Source organism: Misgurnus anguillicaudatus, chromosome 9, assembly GCF_027580225.2.
Source record: "Misgurnus anguillicaudatus chromosome 9, ASM2758022v2, whole genome shotgun sequence".
NCBI lineage: Eukaryota > Metazoa > Chordata > Actinopteri > Cypriniformes > Cobitidae > Misgurnus > Misgurnus anguillicaudatus.
Window position 1 is genome coordinate 34,079,909 of NC_073345.2, and position 16,512 is coordinate 34,096,420.

The 16,512-nt window shown below is 36.4% G+C and overlaps 1 protein-coding gene across 3 annotated transcripts; it reads left to right on the forward strand.

Annotated features, from left to right (window-relative positions):
* Nucleotides 1-394: 394 nt before the first annotated feature.
* miga2 (mitoguardin 2) lies at nucleotides 395-15,812 on the forward strand. 3 transcript variants are annotated; one of them, XM_055179719.2, is made up of 16 exons: nucleotides 395-523; nucleotides 1,212-1,509; nucleotides 2,573-2,780; nucleotides 3,147-3,262; nucleotides 3,525-3,648; nucleotides 3,936-4,066; nucleotides 4,746-4,863; nucleotides 4,950-5,056; nucleotides 5,331-5,443; nucleotides 7,376-7,448; nucleotides 7,542-7,628; nucleotides 7,738-7,836; nucleotides 7,916-8,050; nucleotides 8,150-8,203; nucleotides 8,581-8,697; nucleotides 13,564-15,812. In XM_055179719.2, the coding sequence occupies exons 2-16, from the start codon at nucleotides 1,414-1,416 to the stop codon at nucleotides 13,786-13,788; spliced, it is 1,803 nt and encodes a 600-aa protein (XP_055035694.2). In that variant the 5' UTR covers nucleotides 395-523; nucleotides 1,212-1,413; the 3' UTR covers nucleotides 13,789-15,812. The 3 variants fall into 3 exon arrangements, with proteins under 3 accessions (XP_055035694.2, XP_055035695.2, XP_055035697.1); XM_055179720.2 differs by having other exon boundaries at nucleotides 396-519; XM_055179722.2 differs by lacking the exons at nucleotides 395-523; nucleotides 1,212-1,509 and having other exon boundaries at nucleotides 2,579-2,796.
* The last annotated feature ends 700 nt before the right edge of the window (nucleotides 15,813-16,512 follow it).

The window sequence follows — 16,512 nt, forward strand, 5'->3', positions numbered from 1 at the left end:
AGTTGCTTTAGGACTTCAAACTAAGAGAATAAACATTAAATTTCCCCTAAAAAAACAGTTGTCATTGGATTCACACTAAAAGCATATATATTTTAATTTTAATTTTAATTTAATATATACATTTTTAACGTTGGCAGAATAACAAAATTGTATTATTATTATTAATACAGCATATTCATATTAATAAAAGCAAAAACAGCATTTAGTATTTATTTTATAAATAGTGGATTTTTTTATTTTATTTTTTATAAATAGTGGAGCGCTTCAACATTAACGCAAATCATCGGCAAAGCTGTCAGCGCCACAATTCAGAGAGGCAAAAGTCACGACTGTTGATGTGATTGGGTAGTCAATGCGTTGCGCGTCTCCATTCTCCTATCTGATTGGCTACCGCTCAGTGGTCTAATGCAGCCATAGGTGTATTTGTCTGTCAGTCAAAATCACACCCCGCCTATCAGGAAATCACAGGTTTGTCTGTGGCTGTGCAATGCGGAATGAAAATGTCCTTCCTAACAAGGAGTGAGTGAGTGAGCTGTTTTAAGATGATTTCTTTTTCAGTACTTGGTTTAAATCTTATTTTAATCGTCTTTAATCGTGCATTAATGCTTGTTTGAGAGGTAACTGTGTTTAAATCTGTTGGTGCGTCTGTGTTTAACTAAGCTTAGCTAATGTGCTGCTGGTGTTTAAGGACATAGACACAGAGGGTCAGGGTGTATCAGATGAGTATAAAAAACAAACAGAAACTCTGTCAATAAACATGTGCTGCTCTGCACTGCAGTTTGTGATAAAACAGCTGCCCACGTGACCATCATATCTGACTTATATGATAAGCTTTGCAGTGTTTTTGATCCTGCATGATGGAGAGTTGTCATTCTATTTATGAAAAACCTTGAATGTTTAGTTTTGATGTAGTTGTCATATCATTCATAATGTGGTATGCATTCTGTTTCTGTATTTTATGTATGACTGTCTCACATTTGATGCCTTATTACATCTGGTTAAGTGGAAACGTGGTTATTGTGACCACATCTTGGAAAATGATTTATTGAAGTATATTTTTGCATTGAAATGTTTTAATGACTATGTAGTTTCTTTATTCCATTACTGACAGGTGTTTTATTTGTTTTCCATGTAATATTACAGTCTGTTTATGTAAACAAAGCTCCTGATGTAAACCATATGTATCATATAAACTGTGTTCTCACCCCAAGGCAACAAAAATGAAGAACGCTGTGAGGTGGAATTCAAAACTGGGTTTTTGGATGAGCTCTTACACGTGCTAGATGAGTCCTGCTGATCTCCAGTCAGTGTCAAAGCCAGAACTGAGTTCTTTGTCCAGCTCCAGCTGTTCCCAGATCTGTTTGAAGGGACTCTGATGTGAACGCATCTGTAGGAGAGAGGGGCGGAGCTGAGATGTCAATCAGAAGTGCAGAGGGCATGTCCATCATGCAAGCCTTAGCCATGACGGTGGCTGAGATACCCGTATTCCTGTATTCCACCTTTGGACAGGTACATAACCTTTTTGTTATTTATTTATTAAAGGGGACATATTATGAGATTTTTTTTTTAAATGTAAAATAAATCTTTGGTGTCCCCAGAGTGCGTATGTGAAGTTTTAGCTCAAAATATCCCACAGATAATTAGGGCTGTCACAATGATTAAATAATCGTCTCATTGCGATTGTTTGACCCCATCGCGATGATTTCAGATCACCGCAATGATTGCACATCTCTCTAAAAAACACAAGGGGGAGCTGCAGCGCCTGTATAAAAGAGACGGTATCAGATGGCGCTCCTTAACAGACAGTGTAACGCGATGCTTTGCATAACATTTTATTAGGCAATTAACTATCAGCCAAATTTCATAATTGTGACAGCCCTACAGATAATTTATTATAACGTGTTAAAATTACCACTTTGTAGGTGCGAGCAAAAATGTGGCTTTTTTGGGTGTGTCCCCCTAAATGCAAATGAGCTAATGAATGCAAACACTGATCGCAATGATTATGGTTTTTTCAAATGAAAAACTCAATTTTGCTGTCATTTTTTTTACTGACCTATAAGAAAGTGGTGTTTATGCTGGCACGTGATGCACAAAAGTGCCTTTTCAGTTTAAAAAGTAATACCACCTAAATAAATACCTTATTCCCAGGTTTATATTTGACTTAACACAGATAAAAAAATAACACCCTGCATTGTCTTCATAATGTTTGATCTCAAAAGTTCAAACATCTCATAATCATCATAGTTAATAGTTTTGAAACAGTGCAACATTGTAACAACAATGCATTACTTTTAAACAACGCAACGTTGTAAAAACATTGTGTATATAAATAAATGTAATAATAGTCATGATTAATTATTAATCTGATTTATGATGCATTATCATTCAGTTCGGTGATAAGAACTGCGATAGAGGCGTCAGTGTTTTTGTTATGAATGCAACAGCAATGTTATAAGTGACACAACAAAATAACTCATTCCTCATTGTTGTCTCTTAATTTCTCTTTTCCATGCTGAAATCATGTATTTCCCATTCCCTCTTGTCTTTGATTCATCTGTTTCTCTGTCAGTCTATATTCTCTCAGTTAAAGTTGAGTCCGAGTCTGAAGAAGGTTCTGTTCGCCACGGCGCTGGGCAGTGTCGCATTGGCTCTGACCGCACATCAGTTAAAGAGGCGGGGCAGGAAGAGGAAACAGGTGGCCGGTAAAGATGAGCAGAAACCTGTGGTCATTCCTGAACAGCTTCTCCGAACCCACAGACCGGCCTCACTCAAGAGAGGTGATGATGTTGACACGTAAGCGTGTCACTTTTTCTTTTCATCTCGCCAGTAGTAATTTTGTTTTGTTGATTTGTGCTGGTGTTCATCAGGGTGGGTTGAGTGGCACTGAGATGTTGATGTAAATAAATTAGGGCAGTCAAAAGATTAATCGCGATTAATCGCATAAAAAGCTTTTGTTTTGCATAAAATATGTGTGTGCACTGTGTGTAATATAAATAATTAATAAAAAATATTAAAATATATCATTATTGCACAGAAAAATATATTATGCAAACCCAAACTTTTATTTTGTATGCGATTAATCATTTGACAGCCCTAAAATAAATGAATAAGCTCAAGTTAAAAGTTGATTTGTTTGTTTGCAGGTCCGGTTTCAGCGAGGCAGATGATGAGTCCCAGTACTCGCAGTAATGATACGCTCAGCGGCGTCTCATCTATCGCTCCCAGTAAACGCTCCAGCTCTTCACATAGTATCGCCTCGGTGCGTTACACCCAAACACATTTTGTTTATTACAGTATACGCCTTTCCAGAACACTTGATTGTCATTGGACATTTTATTATTTCCTACATACATGAGCTTGGGTCACTGTCTTCACAATATTTAATCGTTTCAAATCACAACAGTATGTACATTTATTTAAATATTTGATAACTTCCTATCGATTTGATCGAAATAATGTTTACCCATTAACTCTTATCAACACGCCTAACTAATAACAAAACATTATTGGTTGTGTCTCAGATGCGAGGCCCTTCCTCTCCCAACCAATCAGTGAATGCCGTGGGAATGCCGTGGGAGGCGGAGCCTGTAGCAGAGGAAATGGGAATTGGAGAAGATGCTAACGCTGAGAACCTCTATCTCATGGGTCATTTTATTTATTTGTGATGTGAAGTACCGGTCAGAAGTTCTGAAACACTCACTCGTTCTTTATATGTGTTTTCCATTTTAGAGAAGAATAATAATAAACTCGACCAAACTATGGCATAACACTAATGGGAATTTTGTTGGTGACTAAAAGCATCCAAAATAAATCATAACGCTGTTATATTTTATCATTCACCCTTTTTGAAGTTTCGCAATATGACACGTAAACAATGTGCAGTATCACAGATGTTTAGAGATTCAATGTTTTGCCGTCTTGTCCTCCTGCAGGTATGGAGTTGTTTGAGGAAGCTCTGCGTAAGTGGGAAAGGGCGCTAAACATCAGACACACAACTCATTCGGGCACTTCATCCGCTAGCAGTCTCGTCCCAGAGGGATCCGAACTCGTGGAGCACCATTCGGTAAGAATCAAAAATGTTGATGTAGGGGGCGCTTTCATAGACATTGACATAAAATAAGGTCAGTTTCGTTCGCACTATGGCGATAATCATTTTAAATTAAACACAATAGCGTACTACAACACACCTCTAGTGATAAAGATACAAGGAGCGATATCGTTGGGATAAATTTCAGGGCGATTTTTTTGTAACATATACTGCCAAATATGTTCGAGAATGTTGTTTAGCTGCAGGGGTTTAATGTTCAAATCGAGGATGGTAGCAGTCAGGATGTGGTGTTTTTAGTCGAATATAATACATATTATATGTCAGTACAGCAAGCTGGCAAGATATAAGCTTTGCCTGCCAGTGCCAAGAGCACCTTTAACTCTCATAGAGAGCTTTCTGCATTCACATTTTTGAGAAAAGATGTTCGGGATTGAAAATTTAAAGGAAAAGGAAGTCATCTACATCTTCATCTAAGTTAACATTATTATTTATTAGTTTGAACTCTAATAAAGTTATATTTATAGTGTGAATGACCCTTTAAAGTTAGTTACTTTTTTTTGTTTAGCTATTGTTGAAGATACTTTGTTGCCACTTGAGTACTGACATCACATTTGTTATATATTGATGATCAAGTACTGTGTCTTGCATTTCTGATGGTTTGTGGGTTGCATTCATTTATCTGTCATTTCTGCAGCCTGAACTTCGCAATCATCAGTTTGCGGTGAAGCTCGAGTCTTTACTCCACCGAGCGTATCATCTGCAGGAGGATTTCGGCAGCACCATCCCGCCTGACAGTCTGCTCGCTGACCTGGGTAACACACACACACGCACACTCATGGTTACATTATATTTGTGATGTACGTATTCACAGTTTACATGAGTGTGTGTTTGTATGCAGAGAGTGAAGGAACCCTGATCCTGCCCACACTTGGAAGTTCTCACCCGATTCAAGATGATGATGCTACGACGGTCACGTCAGACGACTCGTTTTTCTCGGCAGCTGAGGTCAGGAAACTTGCAAACAAACTTCAAAGTGTTTTTGATTAAATGTAGGTGTTATACATTTTTGATCACAGCAGACTTTAACCGTCATTCAGTCGTTGTAGCAGCACTTTGGGTGTTTTGCTTTTATGTCTTTAAAGGCACAATATGTAGCCACAAGAGGTCACTATATAGGTATGATATGAGTGTGCCTTATACTTTGATCTCATCAATATTTAAAAAACATTTTCTTAAATCATTTAATCATTCAACCTTTGTTTTTCATTTTCTTCTGTAGTTATTTGAAGCACTTTCTCTGGAGGACACGGTTCACCTCTTAAAACCGGCAGCTCTGTATGAAGAAGCTATGAGTTTAGTTAAAGATGGAGGCGTGGCCTGCAGAACAGTGAGGTAGATCATACTACACCCTACACACTGCATACTTAAGTCCAATTTATACGTGTCCGGCAAGTTTATGCCGTAGCCTGACGTGCACCTCTCTAAAAATATAACAGTGTGTCAATTGTACATGGTCAATTGTAAGGGTTTGCTAGAACCCATCCCTTAGGTCACAAAAAATCTAATTTCCTCATATGCATTTCCACTTGTGACAGTAAATCCATCACTGCTGATGCTTCTCCAACAACGTGTGCAACAAGTTGCTTTTCCTTTGGCTTTTGCCCTGATACTGCATCATGCCCGTGAGCATTGCCTACTAGTGATCTGCCACATGTGTAATTGTACATCGATGCCAACAATGATGGAGAAGTATAAATAAAAATGCTTAATCACGTCTATCTGTCTGTCTGTCTGTGTGTGTGTGTGTGTGTGTGTGTGTATGTTTCTGTCTATCTGTCTGTCATTGTATCTGTCTGTCTGTCTGCGTGTCTATCTGTCTGTCTGTCTGTCTGTCTGTCTGCGTGTCTTTCTGTCTGTCTGTCTGTGTATCTGTCTGTATGTGTGGGGGGGTGTCTGTCTGTTTGTGTATCTTATCTGTTTGTCTGTCTGTGTATAAATTTGTGTCTGTCTGTCTGTCTGTCTGTCTGTCTGTCTTTGTATCTATCTGTGTGTGTGTTTGTGTGTGTGTCTCTCTGTCTGTCTACGTATCTGTCTGTCTATTTGTGGATCTATCTGTATGTGGGGGACTGTGCGTGTCTGTCGGTCTGTGTATCTATTTGTGTCTGTCTGTTTGGCTATGTGTCTATCTGTCTGCCTGTGTATGTGTCTGTCTGTGTGTGAATGTGTCTGTCTGTCAGTCTATCTATGTGTCCATCTGTCTGTGTGCGTGTCTGTGTTTTTGTCTGTCTGTTTGTGTATCTATCTGTCTGTGTGTCTTATCTGTTCGTCTGTTTGTGTATCTATTTGTGTCTGTCTGTTTGTCTATGTGTCTGTCTATGTATCTGTCTGTCTGTCTGTCTGCCTGTTTGTCTGTCTATGTAGCTGTCTGTCTGTCTGTGTATCTTATCTGTTTCTATGTCTGTCTTTGTATCTATTTGTGTGTGCCTGTTTGTCTGTGTGTGTGTCTGTCTGTCTATGTATCTGTCTGTCTGTCTATAAGTATGTGTGGGGTTGTGTGTGTCTGTGTATCTTATCTGTTTGTTTGTCTGTCTGTGAATCTAGTTGTGTCTGCCTGTGTATCTGTCTGTGTATGTGTCCGTCTGTCTGTCTGTGTTTTTGTCTGTCTGTTTGTGTATCTATCTGTCTGTGTGCCTTATCTGTTTGTGTGTCTATTTGTGTCTGTCTGTTTGTCTGTGTGTCTGTCTATGTATCTGTCTGTCTGTGCGTGTCTGTCTGTCTGTCTATCTGTCTATGTTTCTATCTGTGTGTGTGTGTGTGTGTCTGTCTGTCTGTATCTATCTGTATTTGTGGGGGGTTGTCTGTCTGTCTGTCTGTGTATCTTATCTGTGTATCTGTCTGTCTGTCTGTCTGTCTGTCTATGTGTCCGTCTGTCTGTGTGCCTGTCTTTGTGTCTGTTTGTGTGTCTGTCTGTATCTATCTGTATTTGTGGGGGGTTGTCTGTCTGTCTGTGTATCTTATCTGTGTATCTGTCTATGTATCTGTTTGTCTGTCTGTGTGTGTGTGTGTGTGTGTGTGTGTGTGTGTGTGTGTGTGTGTGTGTGTGTGTGTCTGTCTCTGTCTGTCTATGTGTCCATCTGTCTGTCTGTCTGTCTGTCTGTTTTTAGAAAAGAGCATCTGCTAAATGCATAAATGTAAATATAGTGTGATGTAGGATCACATGTGTCTCTGTAAAGCACATCACTTTCTTTCCTCTGAGACTTCATTTCCGTCAGGGCTGATGGGAACTCTTCGAGGTCACGTGACCGTAGTGTCTCTGTTTTACAGGTCAGAACTTCTGGAGTGTTTTAGCGATCAAGACTTTCTTGCCAAGCTGCACTGTGTACGACAGGCCTTCCAGGTCAGCAGACATTCACACACGATTAAACACAAACACACAGATATACTCACGGGAACAGAGCTGTTTATGAGTTGTGTGCGTTTGTGTATGTAGGTGCTGCTGCTAGATGAAACACACAGAATATTCTTCATGGAGACAGGGAAGCAGATGATCTCAGGACTCATGGTCAAAGCCAATAAGGTCATTGTGAAATATTTGACTTCTGTAATATGAACCGTGAATAAAATATTAATATTTAATATTAATTAATTATTTAATTCTCTCCATATGAACGTATGTGTATGTTTAGAGTCCTAAGGCCTTTCTGGAGAGTTATGAGGACATGTTGCAGTACACGCAGAGAGAAGAGACGTGGCCCGTCACCAAAATGGAGCTGGAAGGGAGAGGGGTGGTCTTGTCTTTATGTATAATGTTTGCATGTAAATACCTGATGCACATGATCCCTTACATGTTTTATTCTGTTCTAGGTGGTCTGTATGAACTTTTTTGACATTGTGCTGGACTTTATCCTGATGGATGCGTTTGAAGATCTAGAAAGTCCTCCATCGTCTGTGGTTGCTGTATTGAGGAACCGATGGCTCTCGGACAGTTTTAAAGAGACGGTACGTCAACATTACACTTGGAACCAAGTATCAGTAAAAAATATTTAATGTTGATTTATTTGAATAAATGTCTGATTTCTGTGTTTTGATTTTTCTTAGGCTCTGGCTACAGCCTGCTGGTCTGTGTTGAAAGCTAAGAGGAGGCTGCTAATGGTGAGCATTTAAAACAAAAGCATGTATGTATGTATACTATGTTTTAGTTGCACCTTTAGTGACTTCGCAACTGTTTACTATGTCTTTACTATGTGCAAAGATTTAGTAAATTTAGCATGTTTAGTATGGATTTAGGTTTGCATGCACTGTGCTGCAAAAGGCAGTCATATGCCAATGAAATGACATTTGTGAAATTAAGTATTTCAATTACTACATTGCCATTAAAGTGAAATTACTGAACCTAAACATAAGCCTGATAAAAAATTCACATTTTCAAGAAAACCTGTCTGATGCACTGAGAGGGTTTTGCATCTGAACTCCTCATATATAGTTAACTATTTGTGGCTGTGGCTTCAGTGTTTGTGTTTGTTGTTCAGGTTCCAGACGGTTTTATTGCTCATTTCTATGCGATCTCTGAACACGTCAGTCCAGTTTTGGCGTTTGGGTTTTTGGGCCCCAGACAACACCTGAGTGAGGTCTGCACTATATTTAAGGTAAGAGGCGTACTGTACACATCTAAACCTGCTGGATAGAAAATCTGAATATTAACTTATGAAAAAAAATCTTAATTTAACTTATGGAAAAAGTCAGAATATAAATTATGAAACAAAATTCAGAATATAACATGTGAAAAAAAATTCAGAATTTAATTTATGAAAAAGAAAAATCAGAATATAAATTATGAAACAAAATTCAGAATATAACTTGTGGAAAAATTAATATAGAAACAATTAACAATTGTGAAAAGCGCTACATAAATAAATAAATTAATTAAATTAAATTTAACTCATGAAAAAGAAAAAATCTGAATATAAATTATGAAACAAAAATTCAGAATATAACTTATGAAAAAAAATTCAGAATATAACTTATTAAAAAAAATTCAGAATATAACTTATGGGAAAATATCTGAAAATAACTTATAAAAAAATCTGATTATAACTTCTGAAAAAGAAAAAAATCTGTATATAATTTATGAAAATAAATTCTGAATTTAACATCTGAAAAAGAAAATATCTGAATATAACTTATGGGAAAAAAATCTGAATATATCTTATGAAAAAAGTTTTTGAATTTAACTTCTGAAAAAGAAAAAATCTGAATATAACTTATGAAAATAAATTCTGAATATAACTTCTGAAAAAGAAAAAATATGAAAATAAATTCTGAATATAACTTCTGAAAAAGAAAAAATATGAATATAACTTATGGGGAAAAAATCTGAATATATCTTATGAAAAAAGTTTTTGAATTTAACTTCTGAAAAATAAAAATTCTGAATATAACTTATTAAATTTTTTTTTGAATATAACTGATGAAAAATAATTTAACTTGTGAAAAAATACCTCTATGTCATCAAGATTAAGTCAAGTCTGCTTTTATTGTCAATTCTTCCACATGTACAGTACATACATGCCGAGAATTAAAATTGCGCTTTTTTCAGACCCTTGTTGTTTACAGATAACACTAACAGTAAAACATTTAATAAAATACAATAATATAATAAAATACAACTATACAAATAAAGAAAGATAAGTAAAGCAGCACGAGGCAAAAAATCTGAATATATATTGATGTCTTTTTTTGTTCAGAGAAGAAATTAAGTTTTTGGGGAAAACATTCCAGGATTTTTCTCCATATAGTGGACTTTACTCAAAAGTGCGACTTTACGTATTACATGATCATGTGGAAGGTCATGCGTTACATATGTGAAATGCACACTTGTGGACCTTTTAAACAATAAACTGACACAAGGATATTATTATCATTCCAAATAAAACAATATCTGAATGCTCCTATTTCTCCACACTTGTAAACACTAAAGCAATAATTTCACATATGTAACGCGTGACCTTTCCATGTGATTACGTAATACGTAAGTATAAAAAAAGTATATATTTTTTGGCAACAATGATGATCGTATCCTTTGAAGCTTTGTAAACTGTTGAGTAAAGTCCACTATATGGAGAAAAATCCTGGAATGTTTTCCTCTCAAACTTAATTTCTTCTCTGAACAAAGAAAGACAAACATTTTGGATGACATGGGAGTGAGTAAATTATTTGATTTTTTTATGAAAGTGTCGTAATCCTCTAAGAAGTTAAATGTTTCATGTTCAACTGTCATTTTAAATTACAAAATGGTAGTAAATATGGGTGACATACTTTCACATAAAAATGATTGATGGTGACCTCCATTTTGTCCAGGAATGTGTGACATCATCACGACCCAGATGCCATTTTGTTTTGGCATGTCTACAACTTCTAAATATTAATTTCATAATGATCATTAAACTTTTTCTGCTTGACTTCTCAGTATAATGACAATACTGCCCAATTTTGAAGTAACTGGCACTGTTTATAACACAGGGCGCCGCTTAACCTTTGCTGGTCAACTTAAAAAAATATGGCGGCATAAATTAAGAGCACCCACTTCTCCACGTTTTTCAGGGAGTCATTTCCTAACACAACATTCCTGAGAGATGCTATTACTCCATATGTAAATCAATGTGACAGTGCCCGGGTTATGACTGGGTTATTTAAATACACATATTGTTTGCAACATTGTTTATGAGCTGTACATGTCTGAACTTTGGCCTCTCACATAGCTTTTCATGCAATACAAAAACACATGTTAATCCTTTATACAATTGATTTAGTCACTTTACCTAGGGGGTCATTGAACGTTTTTCACGCATTCACTTGTTACATGTGTAATTTAGGGCCACAGATGCTGATGATATCTTTCCCACACATGTGATTTAATGCAGCATCTACTGACAACATCTTCTGGACAGGCATGATTTAACAGGTGTCATATAGTATAAACTGACCTTACCCTAGCCTAACCCTAACCCTGCATGTTTTACATTAACACACCTGTCATACCCTTAACCCCTATAAATGTCATTTTGACCCCCAAGCCACTTTTCTTTAGTTAAAAAAATAGTTCCCTTTATCTCAGCGGAATAAGATTTTGTAACTTCTAGATTATCTGTCAATAATATTTTTAAAAACTGGGATTGATTCAGTCGTTCTAAAGATGTGTAAAAATTATTTTTTTACAAAAGAGGCCCTTGGGGGAAAAATGGCCCCAACTGAAAATGAATAGGAAATGCAAAAAACCCCTTTAATGGCAAAAAACACTTAGAACAAAAAACCAAAAGTCCAAAAACTGAGACTGAATCCATTTAATTCGAGATTTGAAAAAAAAAACCTTGATGATTAAAAACAAATATATCGGCGCAATGTATGACTTCAATCCGTGTTATTTGCTATAGTGGAACTATTTTTTCAGATACCTCACAACCGCGTATATACTTCCGCTCTATATTTGAGTCTGAAGCGTTAGCACACTCCCGACCACTTGATGGCGACCACCACTTTGCTGTACAAGGACGCTGAACGGAACTCGGTGTCTAGTGTATAGACTCACAATCGAGCTCAACTTCAAACCTAAGGCTGGTCACTGAGCCATCAAATATGGGAAAAATTGATTCTGAGAGAAACCGAGCGAAAAAACTACAACCACATGTAAACAGACCCCTTTTCCGTTTTCGGCGGCGGAGTGATATATCTGCGAGCAATGAGTCTTCAAAGAGAAGTCAATGGAATGTTACAAAATTAAGCATGACAGAAACTGCATTTCGCTACACTACTTGTTTTTAATCATCAACGAATACCACGAACCACTCGGTGAGTAGCACAGTTTTGAAAATGAACGTTAAGTGTTGTTTTAATGACATGTTTGTGCATGGCCCTTGACTTCCATTCTGAAGCAGTTAAGAGACGCTTCTAAACGAGTCAAAAAGTCAAGAAACGACCCATTGTCAAAATTTCAGTCTCCATCACTGTAGTTCATCCAAAACAAACCAGAAATGAGACTCAAAGTGTTAAATACCGGAATTATCCTTTAACATTCACTTTAAACTATCCAAGACTAACTACGAAAACATTTTAAAATCTTAGGGCCCTATTTTAACGATCTAAGCGTTGTCTTAATGGGCGTGTCCGATGCCACTTTTGCTAATTTAACGACGGGAAAAATGGTTTGTGAGTTGAGCGCATGGTTGAAAAGAGTTGTTAATATTCTCCTAATGAGTAATTGGTGTGTTTTGGGCGTAACGTGCAATAAACCAATGAGAGTCTTATCTCTCGTCCCCTTTAAAAGCCAGTTGCGCTGGCACTATGTCTAATCCCTATTTAGATGACGGACTTTGTAAACTGAAAAACTAAAGACCCCCAGTTTAAGAATAATGTTAAAAAATGTGGTTTTTATTTTTATTGAATTTTTTATTTTTTTATTTAAACCTTTAAAAGCCGTTTTCTTTCAGTCATAGAAGTACAAATAGCAGGCTTTTAAATGCTGTAAATATTACATATTACGTATTGATATCCTACATAATCATTGTAATCTCATAAAATAATTAGCAAATATGCAAGAAAAGGTTTGTACTCTAAAAATACAAACAAGAGATAAAGAATTTACAAACGTGCGGAGAGCCGTTTCAGCATTACTTAAAAAGGGGGTTCTCATCTCACCATATCCACAGAGTCATCATATACAATAAATCCGAAAAAACATTTAAAAACATTTGCATTTGTTTAAAGCAAAGCATTTATTTACTTACCAGGCTACAGGTGAAGCAGCTCTTTACGCCTTCATAATCGGTCCTCATTTATGTCCAAGAGACTCAATAATAATCTTTTACATTTTAATCCTTTAAATTTTTCATATTTAAAAGCGTTTTTGTGCTGCTGCGCATACATGTGTGTGATAAGCAAACCCGTGTTGTTGTACCGTTTATAGGCGCATATTACTAACGCGCTCATTAAATAACAAAAACAATATTGTGCCATTGACTTTACACCAGGTTTTTGTTGGTCAATGGCGTAGTCTGTTTTAGTTGAAAAGCAACGCGCCAACAATACGCCTGAACACACCTCGTTTGCAGACCAGAACATCCAAGGGTGCAAAATTGGGCGCAAATGCATTTGCTATTTAAACAACGAGTCGCTAAACGTGAAAATGATAATTGCAGCGGGTTGAAACTAGCAAAAGACACTTGCGTCGCACATTGCACTGCAGTGTTATAGAGCCCTAAGTGTTCATTTGTAACAAAGATTGTGTAAAAAAATATGAATCTAACCTAAATATTTTTTGAATGATAGAGCCAAAGCCAAAAAGTGTTACTTTGTCCCCCGCTCTCCCCTACATAAGTGCAGTACTTAAGTTAATGTACAGCTCACCTCTTAAAAACATACTACTACTAGGTTTTTAAAACAACTCCACATTTTAGATTTACTTATCCGTCCTCATATTTATTACTCACAATGTTCACATTTTCTATTGGTCTTTACAGCAACAGATTGTTCAGTATCTGAAGGACATGTTTGATCACGACAAGGTGCGTTTTACATCCGTTTCGTCTCTGGCCGAAGATATCCTCAGTTTGTCTCACAGACGGGCGGACATCCTGGTCGGTTACCTGGGCATTGAAAATCTACCCGAGAGCAATGGAGCTCTGCTCAAGAGCCCTTGCCAGGACAACAGCGGGCATCCAGACCTCAGCGAACAGCAGATCTGAAGTTGTAGATTCTGGATCTCACTGATCGATAAGTCACCAAGTGTGCAGAACTTCATTAACTTAAAGACATCAATTCTACATCACATTTAGAGATATAAACCACGACTGACTCATCAGAGGCCTTCCTCGTATTCACTTCTGTGAATAAATGCCAACGTATTTACAGCGCTGCTATTTAGAAACCTGATGGAGACTCATTCAGAACGATGGCCATTGTGTTGGGTCCTAATGCTATTTGGATCCTTCCCTGAATCCACTACATCTCAACTTGATGTTTGAAGGAGCGACGTTTTAGCCGAGCTTGCTAACAGCTTCATCCCAAATCTCACACACAACACATCAACGGATGCCTAGATTTTGTGTAGGTTCAGGTTATTGTGTGTCTTTGTGTTTATTATAATGGCCAAATAAAGTCTTGCACTGAATCCTGCGAAGCACTGAATGCAACGAGGAAAGCTAGGAGAGATGGATTATTTGTGTATGTGCTGTACATGTATCTGTCAACATGGATGAGGTTCGCTATGAGTGAATCTTACAAAACCAGTCAAGAACATGTCTGGGTCATATTTTATTCCCCCCAAAATCACTCGAAGTATATTTTTAGAAAGAAAATAAAGTCTGATAATATGGGGGTAGATTGTGTGGAGAGGATGTAAAGGTTGTTTAAGAAGCTGTAGATGCGACACAGACAGGAAGTGCATCATTCAGAAGGAAACAGGATGTAGTGGTCCAAGTCAGACGGGTTGATGATGGCAACAAATGTCCGCTGAGGTTTGTGCAGTTTGTATGGGACGACACTTACTTGTGTTGCTGCTCTCACAGTGTTTAATCCGAGATAGAGAAACACATCATGTCTGTAAGTGTGTGTATAATGTTTTGTCTCAGTTATTCAGGCCTGCCAATGGAGGTAAAGTTGACAAGAAACACACAGATAGTTAGTTGTTGGGATGAAATGGATCTTGCATCGTGTGGCCAACAAATCTTGAGTTATGTAAAAGTAATATATCAAATAAAAACTTGTTTCTAAAGACTCTGATTAAACATCTGATTAAAAAACTATTTAGGGGAAATGCTTTGAGACAGAAAATAATTTAAACCCACCAAAACACATTGACATTTATGTACAATCAACATGTTTTTGTTCATTTTCACGAACTGTAGGTTCATTTTTGAATTTAATATTTGTTTTAAAAACAATCACCAGTGGGTACCTTTACATTTTAAGGTATGAAGGTCATTATGTTTTTTTCAGTATCATAAACACTGCATTACGTGCAGCCTGTGCTAAAATATTTTATGAAATAAGGTTGTGAATTTGTATAATTTTAAACTATGAGCGAGCATGAAATGTACACAGCTGTCCTCAATGTTATTCATCTTTGACAAAACTTGACCGTGTTCCTGATTTGTGTGTAAACGGGATATGAAAAGATCATTTTGATTTGTCATAGTGTTTCTTTCCCAATTTGTACTGACTATTTTAAGTCACCCGTGGCCTGTCTTGCACTTTTTTTGCTAGTAAATTAAATCCAGTTTTTATTGAAATATAGTTAGCCTGTAATGCATTTGTGAACTTTTATTTTTTTGCTATATGGACAGTTGTATAATTTATATAAATAACATCAAAGTCCAATCATCAATGGTTTGGTTTTACTGGTTTAAAAAGTAAAAAAACAGAGGGACAATATAATATTAGTAAAATATAATAAAAAATGGATACAGTCCGGGTCATGAGAGATTGACTATGTTGTTGTTACTGATATTTAATTTTCTTGTGTTTAATTCACTGTTAAATCTTTTCAAAGCTGTTATTGTTAATTGCCAATCACGTCATTATTCTCCTCATTATTATTACATTTTGGTATGTGTCAAAATGTGTTATGCAATCATAATGGGTTATATGTCTATGAAAACTGAAGGCTGACTTTATTTTCAGTGTTGTAATGTGAATTGAAATTGTATGTAGATTTGTGTACATGCTTATGTGTTTTATGACACAAATATATGAATGACTTGCCTACTTACCTGTGTGACAAAACCAGACCAGACCAGACTAAATATCGCTCAGTTATTCTGAAATAATGCTGATCCATTATTAGTTTTTAGTTGAGAAATTATCACTTTTTGTATACGGATATTTGATTACTTAACATCCACCACTGAGCTATTTCGGACTGCATCAACAATCTTATCTCTTATATTAAGTTAATACATTAAAAATAAACTACCAAATGAAAGAGAAATAATGGTGGATGTATAGAGTTGTATAGGAATGTTTTCACTCAGTATCACATGTTTTTTTTGTCTGTTTTTGTCTTTTGCATGCAGATCATTTATCCGTAAGATTTCCCTAATGGTGACATTCTTGATTTGAATGTTTAAAATCTGATCTATAATGATGGTCAAAGCAAATGAACCAGGTGGGCTGGACAAGCAAGTCAAGCATTTTAAATTCTCTGTCTATTTGTGTTCTTCAAATGCCTTTCAGTGTGTATGTGTGTTGTTTTGTTTAACTATTGAAGACTATTGTCATTTTGCCTTTCAGAGCCAACATAAATGACCTTTCTTTTGCTGTCTGTCTTTAAAATGTGTGATTTATTACATTCATATATTTGTTTTTAACCCCTTCAGGTACAGTAGTAGCAGCACACTAAACCCTGTTTATTTTATTTAATTCTGTGCTTAAAAGAGGATCAAAGAGGCCTTTACACTTCTGCAAGTTTT

Coding starts and splice junctions, on each gene's coding strand:
- miga2 (XM_055179719.2), top strand. CDS start 1,414: ATGTCAATCAGAAGTGCAGAGGGCATGTCCATCATGCAAGCCTTAGCC. Junction 4,067..4,745: donor AACTCGTGGAGCACCATTCG/GTAAGAATCAAA, acceptor TCATTTCTGCAG/CCTGAACTTCGCAATCATCA. Junction 5,057..5,330: donor CGTTTTTCTCGGCAGCTGAG/GTCAGGAAACTT, acceptor TTTCTTCTGTAG/TTATTTGAAGCACTTTCTCT.